Genomic DNA, 14,017 nt, shown 5'->3' with positions numbered 1-14,017 from the left:
CGTCAGATGTTATAGGATACTTTCCCGAGGTGATATCTTACAACAAGAGTGGGAGAATTTTGTTTCTAAGGAGCGCTGGAATAAAATTATCAAGAAGGTTATTTAAACCGATTTCCCACCTGCTCTTACTATTCTTTGTTTATAATTACTTTCTCATATTCAACAGTGCTTTCTGCCATCCAAATACTATACTTTTTGTTCTCTTCCAAATCTCCACTTGCCTTTTAATATACCTCTTTTGATCTGATTATCAAAGCAGTCACAATGAATTGTCTGTTGACCAAGATTGCTAGTGAGCGTCCCAGCGCCCTAGCTATTGAGGATGGCACGCATACCCTGACATACAATGACCTTTTGGAGCAAGCGGGCTCCCTGATGCAAGCCATCTCGAAGTATCCCGTCGAGGCCGAAGAGCCCATTGCCATAATCTTCGGCCCAAGCGCCGAGATGGTTGTTGCCCAGGTGGCGCTTCTTCGTCTGAACCTGACATGTGTGCCCTTGAACCCTGACCTTCCCAAGCTCCGTATCCGGGAGATGCTTGGTGACATCAAAGTTCGATACGCCATCACCCCCGGTGGATTCGAGGACCTGGGTCTTTCGATGATACCGATGTCATTGGATAAACCTGCGAGCTACCATCAAGACTCATCGTCTCACCAGGCTCCGATTGGAGAGGCAAGCCGAAGCCATATTCTTTACACGTCTGGATCAACTGGCAAGCCCAAGGCAGTTCAGATTTCGCCTACCTGCCTGGTTCATCTTGCCACCGCGACTGCGCTCACGCCGCTCAAAGCAAATGATCGAGTCTCAATGATCAATAACTCGGGATTTGACTTGTCGCTTTTTGAAGTGTGGGCTACGCTTCTTTCGGGTGCCTGTATTGTCGTTGTTCCCAGGGAGGTTGTGATTGACCCTCTTGCGTTCCGGAACTTTATTGCAGAACGCCGGTTAAGTGTTGTATTTTTGACTACTTCGCTCTTCAATGCAACAGCTTTAGCCTGCCCTACAGCTTTCAAAAACGCCCGGGAGGTCCTTTGTGCTGGTGAAGTTGCAAGCCCTCTAGCCATGCGGACGATTCTAGAGTCCGGAGGACCACCTGAACGTCTCTGGAACACGTATGGCCCAACCGAGACGACGACCTATTCGACACTTCAACTTGTAACTCCCGATGAAGCTCAGGGTGAGAAGATTGGCATCGGTCGGCCCAGCGGCGACAGTGTCTTCTTGATGGATGAGAATCTCACGCTGATCACCACAGCCGAAACACCTGGAGAGATTTTCATCGGTGGTCCAGGAATGTCATCTGGCTACATCGGAAGACCAGAAGAGACTGCGGCGCGTTTCCTCAAATTTTCTGGTTCGAAGCTAGGAGTTGAAAACCAGAATACGGTGACTTTATACAAGACAGGAGATTTGGGACAGTGGAGAGACCAACCTTCTGGTATACTTGATTTTGTGGGACGAGCCGACCGACAAGTCAAACAAGACGGGTTCCGTGTTGAGCTAGAGGAGATCGAGCGGAAATTGCTTTCGAGTGAATGGTTTACCGCAGTTGTAGTGGAGCAGGTTCAGCAGCATGAACAGGCCAACCCGTTCCTTGTTGCATTCGTTACGAATCGAGTGGCTGGCATTCCGAAGAGCCTGATCTTTGCATGGGCATCAGAAAGAATGCCGGCGTATATGATACCGCGGGCGATTGTTTTCTGCTCGAGCTTCCCCCTGACAGCGAGCAACAAAGTGGATCTGAAATCACTTAAGAAATCATACTGGGAGGAGTATGAAAAGGCGCAAAAGACGACCAATGACGGGGTGGTGACACGAAATTCATCGCCATGGTGCGAGATCTTTGGTCTTCGTTGCTCGGGGTGCCAACCATCAACGATGAAGATGACTTCTTTGCCCTTGGAGGCTCGTCTCTCAAATCAGCGAATCTGATTAGCAAGTTACGAGTAACGATGGGGAAAACAGTTTCCATGAGAGCCCTGCACCAAAACTCCCGGTTCATGGACTTTGTCGCTTATTTAGTCGAGTTTGCCGAAGGGAATGTGGCAACACATCAATCTGACAAGTGGAAACGAGATTCCTGTCTGGCAGATGAGCTTACTGCCATCCCAGGAAAAACTCCAGAATGGCTCTCAGAGGGTGAAGGTCGTGCTTTTATGACTGGGGCAACTGGATTCGTCGGTGTCAATTTCCTTGCTCGCCTTCTTCGCCATCCATCTGTGAAGCACGTTGCTTGCCTTGTACGGACCAGAAACAATACAGCACCTCGTCTTCGTGTTGAGCAAGTTTTGAGGAAGTATGACCTGTGGGATACTACCGCTTCCAGTTTTGCCAAGCTTATAGTACTTGATGGTGACATTACTCAAGACAGACTTGGCCTTGGCCCGGATGATTTCTCCTGGCTCTCGCAGTGGGCAAGCTGTGTGTTCCACCTGGGAGCGAAAGTAAATTTCTGCGAGCCTTACGAAGCTCATTTCGAAACGAACGTCTTGGGCACGAAGCACGCACTCCAAGTTGCCACCGCCGGCCGACGAAAGTCATTCCACTTCACTTCCAGTATTGACGCATGGGGTCCAAATGGTTTGATCCTGGGCACCCGCAGATGTCTCGAAGATGATACTCTCGAGCCAAACCTGAAAGGACTTCCATACGACATCGGATACGCAGCCAGTAAATGGGTATCGGAAACGATGGTGCGTCGTGCTCGCGATCGAGGTGTTCCGACAGCGATTTATCGACCCGGATTTGTCATTGGAGACTCCAAAACGGGCGCTGGAAATCCAGACGATTTCTTTGCTCGTCTCATGGTTGGATCGATTCAGATCGGGGCGTTTCCTCACTTGCCTCGACAACGGATGGAATATGTGACGACAGACTATGTCTGCGATGCCATGCTACATATTGCTTCCAACAACCAAAACCTGGATAACTCGTTTAGTCTTGTGGCTCCTGATCCTTCTGATTCGGTGAACTTGGAAAAGACAGCTGAGGTCATCAATAATGCTGGGCATCCTGTGCAGAGGATCCCATACTGGGACTGGGTGAAGAGGCTCCATGACCCTAAGAATAAAGATAACCCTCTGATGCCTTTGATGCCTCTTTTGCAAGAGAAAGTCTGGGGTGAGCTGACGAGATTTGAGACAAGTCGGGATACGCCTCATTATGATGCTACTAAGGCTGTAACCGCTCTTGCAGACGCTCCAAACATCAGATATGTTCCCTTCAGTCCTGGTCAGCTGAATCAGTTCTTGGCCTTCTGGAAAGCAAAGGGCTTTTATGACGTTTGATATTTGGCCCCTTGCCGACATTCTGAATTTCTCCCAAAATTTTCAAATTTTCAGAATGTCTTGTGAGAAGTGCGTGTGATTAATTGTTCAATATTTCTGCGTATAAAAAAGGAAATTGTTAAATATTCAAGTTGATCATCGGGAATACTACTGTATGGTATCTCTAGTTTAAAAAAATATAATCGCGCACAGCGGTACCTAGGTGATACGCGTGGTGGTGGGTGATGAAGATTTAATATTAGTGGAGCGGCCGGCCATACCACATACCTCTTAGAAATAATTCTACTTTTGAACCCTTGTAACTACCTCAGAAAATTGTTTGATGAAATCAAAATTCGGAAAGATTAGAAACACTAAGGAGTTTGGAGGTTGTTAAAAATCTAAACCAGTAGAATACTCGGGACCAGGGCACCCTCTTGTATTTGCCTAAGCCTATAGTTACTGAGTACAAATAAATTAAACCCTAATTGTAGGGCGCTAAAATCCACTTCAATTCCCCCCAAGAGGTAGATTTAGAGGGTACAGGATCAACGAGAGCGCAATCTCAAAACGTGTTAAACATGACCCTTCATGGTTAATGGATCCACAAACACCGAACGCCTTGCTTTTCGCCCCAAGCCCATAATATTTGGAGAATCATCACTTCATGTCATAACCTGATATCCTGCGCTATCAATCAACATCAAACATCGTCACCTCACTAGCAAGTCCGGTTGGCCGGAAAACTCGATGCAGATACAACCACCGCAATCGCTACCGCCTATGTTTTCGATCAGACCTGACTGATGCAATTCAGCTAAGTGGAAAGACTTACCATGGCCAAATCCACGCCTGGCATAATCACCATATCCATGGCAGGCCGATATCCCGCCTGGCAGAGGGACAACAACGCTAATTTCTTATTGTACCGAATACTCTCTTTGATTTCCATTATCCTACGATTTCCATCCACCACGTCATACATCTTCAGAACCCGGCCATGACTCTCAAGGTCGATGGGTAAATTGCGGTCTTTCACGTTGCAATCTACCTCTAGCAAGTTCTCCAGCTCCAAATGCAGATCTCCGCCGAGACTGCGCCGACCGACGGCGATGGGGTCGGTCCGGCAACCAGGAAGGGATATGGTCCATGCATCGCGCACCCAGCGCGATCTTTGATGGATTTCGAACAAGGGTAGACCAGATTGATCTCGCACCTCCCGACAGCAATGCGGGCTACATCTTCGCCCGCTGACGGTAAAGAGAACGGCACCATTCTCATCGTGGATTGAATAGGCGCATTCGGAGACGGCACTACCGACTGGGTACAGGGTGAGGTGCCTCTTCTGCTCCGCCATGTAGTCATAGCGTAAGCCGATTGGGCGCAGGGGGTCTTTGAGAGGCTTGCGAATATTTTTGTTACGATTTCTTGTCGGGAATGAGGAACAGATACTTCCGACGTTGTGCTTGCGATTTGCGTGTGTTTCAACATGGTCGAGGGCTGCTTGTTGTTCAACTGAATCGAGGCGGTTCAGATAGAATCCATCGCCGTCGAGGCTTCTGAAATAACATTCTGCCACGGATAGAAAAAAAGACACGTAGCCCTCCTGCGTGATTCTGACCAGCACATCAGCACATCAGCACATCGACGGCCTGAACACCTTTGACCGTTGTATCATCTGCGCAGGTGAACATGCGGGGAATGGAGGAGGTGTCCATGGAATGGAGAAACTTAATTTGAAGTGTTCTGGTCGAACAGGCCTAGATCAGTGAAAAGGTCCAGTCGTGCTCAATGGAAGAAGCGCCACACTTCACTTTGAGTCGTGAAAAGGTCATCTCGGCAAGATCATAGTGTCATGGTACTTGGTACCACTGTACCAGCAGCCTCAGCATCCTATCCGTGATATAATCGATCTATCATTTTCAAACCGGAAGACGGTGCAAAGTCAATCATCTGGGGCAAAGGAGCCGAGCATGATCCGTGGTGTGTCGTCAGTCAGATCAAGCCCAGACCTGGCCCTAAGAAAGGGCGGAAAAAAGCAGGAAATTTTGCTCTTGAGATCATCTGGACGAGTGACAATGTACATATAGCTTATTTTTAAGTTCTCTCTCCGCACTGGCTGGGGAACAATGGGAGTTCTCCACAAATCCGGCTACTTCGGATCGTCGGATGTGTGGGGCAATATTGGCATCGCATGGAGAATTGACATGACATGCTCCGCTACACGAAATTCATGAGAGACCGACTTACTAGGTCGACAGAATCATTTGAATTTCAAAATCAAAGATTTGTTTGATATTAGGAGCAGCTCAAGCTAAAGCATCAAGAATGAGATACAACTAGGTACGCGATCTTACAAATTTACTCGGCCAAACACCTCTCTCAATCCTTAATTTCTGTTATCTCCCATTTCGCGCGCTCTTCCCGCCGATCCTTCACGGATTTTTGGATAATAAGGGCAAGAATTAGAACACCCACGACAAAGACAATGCAAAACACGAGAATAGGCCCGGGTTCTCGCGAGGCCCAGTTGCGCTTGACGAACTCATCGCCGACTTGGACACTCCTCACGGCGGAAGGATGAATCACTGCCATCGAATGCCGCAGTTGTTGAGAGTAACGAACTGATGTGAGTTAAATCCAGCTTCGGCAAGTCAGAAATCCAACGGTATGCCATGGTTGAAAGACATGATCGTGATCTAGTATGACTTACATGGAGGAGGGGTGATTTCAAAGATCAGAGGTGTTGAGCAGTAGAGATGTAGAGTAGTCTGGGAGAGTGCTCGAATGAAGGTATTTTAAGGAGGAAGGTCTAGGGTTGAAGAGATGGCAAAGAAGCCAGCAATAGTTAACATAGACGCTGGATCCTGCGGGGAGCAGTTGTCTCTAGCTTTTCTGGTCCTCTGACTTCCGTGACAAGGAAGGTCCAGAATTTACGGCTTGCGACTCCATTAATGACAGTCCTGGTACTGAGCTTAGATCTAACGGATGTCGCCGGATCGCCACGAACGCCTAGATTCTGCGGAACCGAACTGTAGCTTTAGCTTCGATCGAACATAAGATGCATTAGGATAAGCCAGACATCAAGCGAGCTTCAAACCTTCCCATTCTCGGCGTCATCCTCGTCTCTCTGAACCGGCACGAACAAAAAGTCGATGATATCAAGACGAAACCTTTTTCTTCATTCGAGAAAGCTCGTGTTGCCAGGCCAGTCGGATCATTTCTACGTCAAGCATCTACCTCATATAGTCCAACCTCTGTCATTTTGATTCGTACTTGATGATCTCTTCCTGAGAGTATCATCGTAGCGAATGCAATATCCAACCCCCTTCCCCTGTCGCCGTTGTTCTCGTGCGCTCACGAGACCTGTTTTGAAGAATGTCGTCCGTGTATAACCCAAACCGCGACGTCAAAAATAATGCCGGGCGCCGACTATCTTCTATCTCCTACAAGGAGGATGCAAAGATCGATGAATACACGCGCCTGGTGCGATGGATGTCAACCTACCGTGATACGAAAGGAGACCGCGTAGAGGAAGGCGAAATTCGTGAGAGTCGCGTGTGGTTTGCGCCATGGCGGAAAAGAAAATTCCTTTGGAAGTACATTGGCGTCGGACAGGAGTTTCCCGATGACTGGAAGTTCACCGACATCAATCACGGTCTATCGGACTCGGAGGTCGAGGAAAGGCGGAAGGTGACTGGATACAATGAATTGACGGCGGAAAAAGTCAATCAATTCCGCAAAGTTTTGGGATATTTCCAAGGTCCAATTCTATATGGTGAGGAACTATCGCATCCGGGCCGATCGAATGCGGACAGTGACACACTAACTGGACCTCGACAGTTATGGAGCTCGCGGCTTTGCTCGCCGCCGGTTTGGCTGAATGGATTGACTTTGGTGTTATCATCGGCATTCTCTGTCTGAACGCTTCAGTCGGCTGGTATCAAGAAAAGCAGGCTGAGGACGTAGTAGCCAGCCTGAAGGCCGATATTGCAATGCGCAGTACGGTTGTTCGCGAGGGAACTGAAATCGATATCTTGGCCCGCGACCTGGTCCCCGGCGACGTGGTAAGATGAGATCCCTGTCTTCTTCACCATTCAACTCTAGTAACACATCTTGTCATGTTCAGATAATCATCGAAGAGGCGACCTCGGTCCCTGCCGATGCCAAAGTGGTTTGCGATTACCAAGAGAAAGAGACAGGCTGGCGGAATTATCAGCAAATGCGGCAAGAAGGCAAGCTAGAAAAGAAGAAGAAGAAGAGCGAGGCCGAGGAGGAGGAATCTCAAGAGGAGGACGAACACAGAGACTTCCCCGTTCTGGCATGCGATCATTCCGCGATTACTGGAGAGTCTCTCGCCGTGGACCGCTATGCTGGTGACGACGTGTTTTACACGACCGGATGCAAACGAGGCCAGGCCTATGCCATTGTTCAAGCGATTGGAACCAAGACCTTCGTGGGTCGCACGGCGGCGATGGTTCAACTAGGCGCTGTCGGAAAAGGACACTTCCAGATAGTCATGGACGGGATTGGCACGTCCCTGCTGGTGATTGTTATGGCATGGATCTTGATCATGTGGATTGGAGGCTTCTTCCGCAACCTTCCCATTGCCAGTCCCGCCCAACAAACCCTCCTGCACTTTACCCTTTCTTTGTTGATCATTGGCGTGCCCGTCGGATTGCCTGTTGTCACGACCACCACTCTCGCCGTCGGTGCGGCTATTTTGGCCAAGAAGAAGGCGATCGTGCAGAAGCTTACCGCAATCGAGTCTTTGGCTGTATGTATCCCAGCTTGATTTTCTTTCACGAGCCACAACCCATTTTCAAGCCCAGCACTGACCCAGACTAGGGTGTGGACATTCTCTGTTCCGATAAAACAGGAACATTGACTGCCAACAAGCTCAGTATCCAGGAGCCATACGTCGCCGAGGGCGTTGATGTCAACTGGTTGTTTGCAGTTGCAATTCTAGCCTCTTCTCACAATGTTCGTTCTTTGGATCCGATCGATAAGGTTACCATCTTGTCTGCAAACCAATATCCGAAAGCTAAGGAAATCTTGCGGCAACCGTGGAAAACGGAAAGCTTTATCCCATTTGATCCAGTGTCGAAGCGAATTGTGTCAGTCGTAACGCTAAATGACGAGCGGTATACTTGCACGAAGGGAGCGCCAAAGGCAGTGCTTCAGTTGACGAACTGCGAGGAATCAATTGCCACGTTATATCGACAGCAAGCGACGGAGTTTGCTCGCCGTGGCTTCCGATCCCTTGGTGTCGCCGTCCAGAAGGGTGACGAGCCGTGGACCTTGTTGGGAATGCTACCGATGTTCGATCCGCCCCAGACGATACTGCTCATACGATTATGGAGTCGCAGAACCTTGGAATCGCAGTTAAGATGCTGACTGGCGATGCAATTGCCATCGCTAAGGAGACTTGCAAAATGCTTGCGTTGGGAACAAAAGTCTATAACTCAGAGAGACTTATTGGTGGTGGTATTAGCGGTGCAATGGCTAGTGAATTATGTGAGAAGGCGGACGGATTCGCTGAAGTTTTCCCAGAGCACAAATACCAAGTGGTCGAGATGCTACAAGAGATTGGTCATCTTACAGCTATGACCGGTGACGGTGTCAACGACGCCCCATCGCTGAAGAAGGCCGACTGTGGCATTGCGGTCGAAGGCGCGTCGGAAGCAGCTCAGTCTGCTGCAGATATTGTTTTCCTCGAGCCAGGCCTTTCAACTATCATTGATTCTATCAAGGTTCGATCTGCTCACCTAATCGATTTCTGTATATTGATCACTGACTCTTGCTGCTAGTTGGCACGTCAAATTTTCCAACGCATGAAAGCATATATTCAATATCGTATTGCACTCTGCTTTCACCTCGAAGTCTATCTAGTTACTAGCATGATCATTATCAAGGAAAGCATCCGTACTGATTTGGTCGTGTTCCTCGCACTATTTGCAGACCTTGCGACAGTCGCAGTGGCCTACGACAACGCATCCTTCGAACGCCGACCTGTCCAGTGGCAATTACCAAAGATCTGGGTTATCTCTGTCATTCTCGGTGTTCTCTTAGCACTCGGGACGTGGGTGATCCGCGGGTCGATGTTCCTGCCGAACGGGGGGTTCTTCCAGAATTGGGGTCAATCCAAGAGATTTTGTTCTTGGAGGTCGCATTGACGGAAAATTGGCTCATCTTTGTGACGCGTGGAGGCAGCACCTGGCCTTCCCTGCCACTGATCCTTGCCATCCTCGGCGTGGATGCGCTCGCAACCTGCTTCTGTTTGTTTGGTTTTTTCACGAATCAGGATATGATAACCGATCCCTTTGATGAATATATATTGAGGGAGACCGCCAATGGTTGGACCAATATTGTCGATGTCGTCCGTTGTTGGGGGTACAGTATTGGCGTGACTGTGGTGATTGCCCTCATCTATTTCGTCTTGAACAAATGGAAATGGCTTGATGACTTGGGTCGCACCAAGCAGAGCAAAGGTGACATCGCCATTGGAACTATCCTCAGTCACCTGGCTACATTGAGCCTCGAATACGAAAAGGACACGGACAATCATGCGCGGATTTGGCTCGGCGCAAGCAAGGAGGAAGAGGTGGAATAAGCCTCAACTTCTCTAGAAAGAATTTGTTGGTCTTGTTGATGGCAACGCGTTTGATTGGGAAGAGCGTGGTAATATGGATTATTTAACGTGAGCTGCGACAAATTATCTATTATTCTCTATGTCTGTTCAATCCATCTTGTATTGCAGTCTTTGACGATATAAATACAAATCCAATATTTTGTTAATCTTGTATTCAATTTTGCCGGTATTCCCGTAAATGATAAGGGATCCATTATTTATTCTATAAACCTTTGGCTCTATTCTACTGATCTTTTGTACTAGTAATTTCTTTTGGTACAAAAACTAGATATATCTAGTACCATTCAACATGGGGTTTCAAACCTTTGCAACGCAACTGTAGTATTATGATTATGCCTAAAATTTAGGGCAAAGATGTAAAACTGTTTGTCGTGTATCATTTAGTTAGCGCCAAAGGGTCACCTGATACGGGGCTGAGGAATATTCGATCAAATTGACGAGAAGAACGCCATGGATGCGTGAGAATAGCACTTGTCGGCTTGGGAGGAGTCGGGTAAGCACGTAATCGGAGTGGCTAACATACCTTTCTGATTCAGTTTTAAAAGGAAATCACAAATTGCAATTGAATACTGCTATCGAGTCCGAGATCAATCACCTTACACATGGGTTCTCTGGCTTCATGCCAGTAATCTAACTCGCTTCGACCAGAGTTGCCGACATGCTGCAGATCGACTTCAGATACCACATCGAAACAATCCCCAAGCCAACATATTGCAGCTTCTGCATGACTGGTTGCAGGACGAGAGGGATAAATGGCTTGTTATTCTCGATAATGTCGACGACGACCAGTTTCTCCTTGAGATACCTTCGATGGAACAAGGCGTCAAGGGATGGCCAGTGCGGGACTATTTCCCCAGGGTTCAAATGGATCCGTGATAATAACAAGTCGCTATAAGCTTGCTGTATCAAATATGGTGGAGGAAAGCGATATTATTGCCATCGATTTAATGGATGAAGCACACGCGATTGCTCTTTTTGAGAAGAAACTCGGAGCGCGAGGTGAAGATCCTCAAGAGCTGAAAGAAAACTCATCGCAGCACTCGATTTCATGCCTCTTGCTATTGTTCAGGCAGCAGCATATATAAGGCATAGATCACCTCGTGTGTCTGTTGCGCAATACCTCAGAACCTTTGAAGAAAGTGATCGCCGAAAGATTAATCTTCTTGTTGAACATAAAACTGGGCATCTTCGCAGAGATACGGAGGCCAACAATTCAATTCTTGCTACCTGGCACATATCATTAGACCATATACAGCGAACAATGCCGACAGCTGCAGATCTATTATCCCTCTTAAGCTTTTTTGACAGACAGGGTATCCCTGTAGATATACTCAAAGAGAATCTGATTGCGGAGCGCCAGGCTTCAGCTGCACAGGATACAGATAGAAGTGACGGACGCGATATTGAAGCTCCCAGCGTCGCTTTTGAGTTCGAAGATGATATCGTAGTCTTGAGAGACTACCAATTTATATCTGTCAGCACGAGTGGATCTAATGTGGAGATGCATCGTCTAGTCCAAATATCCATGCAGGAGTGGCTTAAGTCACACAACACCCTCAAAGAATGGAAAGAACAGTTTATCCAACACCTCTCTGCCATCTTTCCTGGGGCGGAAATCGAAAACTGGAGAAGATGCCAACACCTTTTTGCTCACGTATACCGCACAGTCTCACAGTATTCCGAATTTCTATCGGAATAGTGGGCTCGAGTACTTATGCGAACTGCAGGGTGTACTCATATTCGAGGACACGATGAAAAAAGTTTCAAAATTGTGAAGAAAGCATTCGAAGCAGCAAAAAGCCTCTTCGGTCCCAAAGACCGACGTAACCTGCGGACCATGAGCCAAATATCCTCGGCATACGGTGCAAAATGTCATCAGGAGAAAGCTGAGGCGCTATTCATGGAGATTATAGAGATTCAGGAGCGGATGTTTGGGCTAGATGACCCTTTAACCCTGGACAGCATGAAAGATCTAGTAGATCACTACGCGACTCAAGGGAAAAGAAGGAGGCCGACGAGTTGTTAAGACGCATTTTGGAAACCCAGAAAAGAGTTCTTGGTCCAGAACATATAGATACCCTGGTGACTTTGCGCCATCAAGGGCGGCACTACTTGCATCAAAAGCGCTGGAAGGAAGCCGAAGAACGATGCATACAAGTGACCGAAATTGTTAGCAAGGCTCTAGGGCTGGGCCATTCAGAAATCATACACTGCAAGGTTATTCTGGGACGTGTCTACTCAGCCCAAAATCGATTGCAGGAAGCTGCGGAAATACGACTTCAGGCAATGGTGGTCTCGAGGCGAGCGTTCGGCACAGAGCATCCAGCCACGCTAGGCATCATGATGTCACTTGCATTTAACCTAATCTCATTAGGCCGGGCGGAATCTAGCAAAGTGTTGTTCAGGGAATGTGCGAGAGTATATATTCAGTTACTTGGCCCTGACGACTCGATTACTACATTTTGCACCTCTATGCTTGTCGAATAGTCTATCAAGATGATTTATTCCAAGGTACTTGGCATGATGCTGAGTAGTAAATCAAAATAGTTTCATAGTTTGAAAGTGCCAATACTATGCTCACAACACTCTTTATAAATCGGCGCGCGCTGGCTCACCCGCCCAAACACGGCGAATAAGCTCACGAATCGGCTCCCGCTCAATAGCCCGAGGGTTCCAATAAGGATTCGAGACCGCAATATCAGCCGCCTTATCCACATCCTCCTCCTTCATTCCAAAGTCCTTTAGCCCACGCTTAACCTTAAGTTTGGTCAACAGAACATTCAAACCATGAATAGCATCGCCATTGCTGTCCGGCAGCGCATCGGCAAGTAGCTTCACAGCTTCGGGGATATTGGGGGCATTGTATGAGATAGCATGCGGCAGGACGGCGGTATGAGTCTCTGCGTGGGGAAGATTGAAACTACCGCCCAAAGTGTGACACAGCTTGTGGTGGATAGACATGCCGACGCTACCGAGGCATGTTCCACAGAGCCATGCACCGTACAGAGCGCGAGAACGAGCTGATTGCGAGGAGGGATCCTCGACGATCTCAGGGAGAGCAGATGCGAGAGCGCGTGTGCCTTCGATGGCCATCATGTTGATGATGGGGTTTGTGTTGCGGGCGTAAAGTGCCTCGACTAAATAAATATTAGCGATCTAGCTCTGTCCTATCCCAAGGAAGGAAGAAGATACTCACCAGCATGAGCAATGGCATTGACACCACTGGTAGCACTCATCGCTGCGGGTAAAGTCATAGTCAAGTCGACATCGTAGATGACCGTGCCGGGCAGGATCTTAGGATCAGATCGAGTCTTTTTGAGGCCATCGGCCGTCTCACCCAGAATGGGTGTCATTTCGCTTCCGGCATATGTTGTTGGAATACAGATATGCGGTAGACCGGTGCGAATACTAATTGCCTTGCCCAATCCGATAGTGCTGCCACCACCAATGGAGATAACTGAGTCAGCACCCTGGGCCTTCGCATAATCGAGAGCCTTGTCGGTAATATGAGTTGGAGTATGCATGGTTGCCTCGCTGAAGATACCAGCGATCTGGCCCTTGAGGACCTCCTTGACGGTCTCAGCCTGACCGATCTGCTGTGGCGTGGACAGCACCAATGGCGCCTTTACTTGTAACCGGGCAATCTCATCAGGCAGTTTCTGTAGAGTGCCGCTGCCGAAGACGACGCGGCCGGGATTGGGGTTGTACTCGAAGGCGTCCATGATGTTTCCGATAGTCACTGACACTTGCAGATCAATGGAAATTCCAGGGTGATCCGTCGGATCTTATATTCAAGCCTTCCCCCCACACCCCACCGGATTCGCTCAGCGTCATAGTTAAGCGTGGGGCCGTGGGGTCTGGCTGGCAGTTCTCACAGCGCAGGCTTCCGATGGTCGTTTAGTATGATGATAGTCTCATTTGAATGTGCATCCCGAGAAGGAGTTGTATTTCCATTCCGTCTCTTAAGTATCTGCTTCTTTCCATGCAGTTCAAATTCTGAAGTGGTTTGTTGTAGGTGAAGGAAGAAGAGCGGAAATCCCCCGCTGAGGTCAGCATGAATAAGCTCGGATATAATTTTGCCAGTCGGATGTGAATT

General features: G+C 48.3%; 5 protein-coding genes across 5 annotated transcripts; 2 read left to right on the top strand and 3 right to left on the bottom strand.

Annotated features, from left to right (window-relative positions):
• Nucleotides 1–264: 264 nt before the first annotated feature.
• Nucleotides 265–3,290, top strand: N7509_013860 (uncharacterized protein; the record flags this gene model as incomplete). Its single annotated transcript, XM_056638497.1, has 2 exons — nucleotides 265–1,835; nucleotides 1,940–3,290. The coding sequence occupies 2 exons, from the start codon at nucleotides 265–267 to the stop codon at nucleotides 3,288–3,290; spliced, it is 2,922 nt and encodes a 973-aa protein (XP_056482004.1).
• A 796-nt stretch (nucleotides 3,291–4,086) lies between these two features.
• On the bottom strand, nucleotides 4,087–4,626 carry N7509_013859 (uncharacterized protein; the record flags this gene model as incomplete). The annotated part of the gene is made up of 1 exon (XM_056638496.1): nucleotides 4,087–4,626. The coding sequence occupies one exon, from the start codon at nucleotides 4,624–4,626 to the stop codon at nucleotides 4,087–4,089; it is 540 nt and encodes a 179-aa protein (XP_056482003.1).
• Nucleotides 4,627–5,651: 1,025 nt separating this feature from the next.
• Nucleotides 5,652–5,946, bottom strand: N7509_013858 (uncharacterized protein; the record flags this gene model as incomplete). Its single annotated transcript, XM_056638495.1, has 2 exons — nucleotides 5,652–5,893; nucleotides 5,937–5,946. The coding sequence occupies 2 exons, from the start codon at nucleotides 5,944–5,946 to the stop codon at nucleotides 5,652–5,654; spliced, it is 252 nt and encodes an 83-aa protein (XP_056482002.1).
• A 701-nt stretch (nucleotides 5,947–6,647) lies between these two features.
• N7509_013857 (uncharacterized protein) lies at nucleotides 6,648–9,882 on the top strand (the record flags this gene model as incomplete). The annotated part of the gene is made up of 7 exons (XM_056638494.1): nucleotides 6,648–7,047; nucleotides 7,113–7,336; nucleotides 7,399–8,046; nucleotides 8,118–8,553; nucleotides 8,607–9,022; nucleotides 9,080–9,407; nucleotides 9,479–9,882. 7 exons carry the CDS (start codon nucleotides 6,648–6,650, stop codon nucleotides 9,880–9,882), a joined length of 2,856 nt encoding a protein of 951 aa, XP_056482001.1.
• Nucleotides 9,883–12,510: 2,628 nt separating this feature from the next.
• Nucleotides 12,511–13,643, bottom strand: N7509_013856 (maleylacetate reductase; the record flags this gene model as incomplete). The annotated part of the gene is made up of 2 exons (XM_056638493.1): nucleotides 12,511–13,058; nucleotides 13,118–13,643. 2 exons carry the CDS (start codon nucleotides 13,641–13,643, stop codon nucleotides 12,511–12,513), a joined length of 1,074 nt encoding a protein of 357 aa, XP_056482000.1.
• Between the last annotated feature and the right edge of the window lie 374 nt (nucleotides 13,644–14,017).

Source organism: Penicillium cosmopolitanum (genome assembly GCF_028827165.1).
Source record: "Penicillium cosmopolitanum strain IBT 29677 chromosome Unknown utg000012l:1.0-3308103.0:1.0-3310761.0, whole genome shotgun sequence".
In the NCBI taxonomy this organism is placed as follows: Eukaryota; Fungi; Ascomycota; class Eurotiomycetes; order Eurotiales; family Aspergillaceae; genus Penicillium; species Penicillium cosmopolitanum.
The sequence above is the reverse complement of the archived record's forward strand: the minus strand, read 5'-3'. Positions and strand labels throughout refer to the sequence as shown.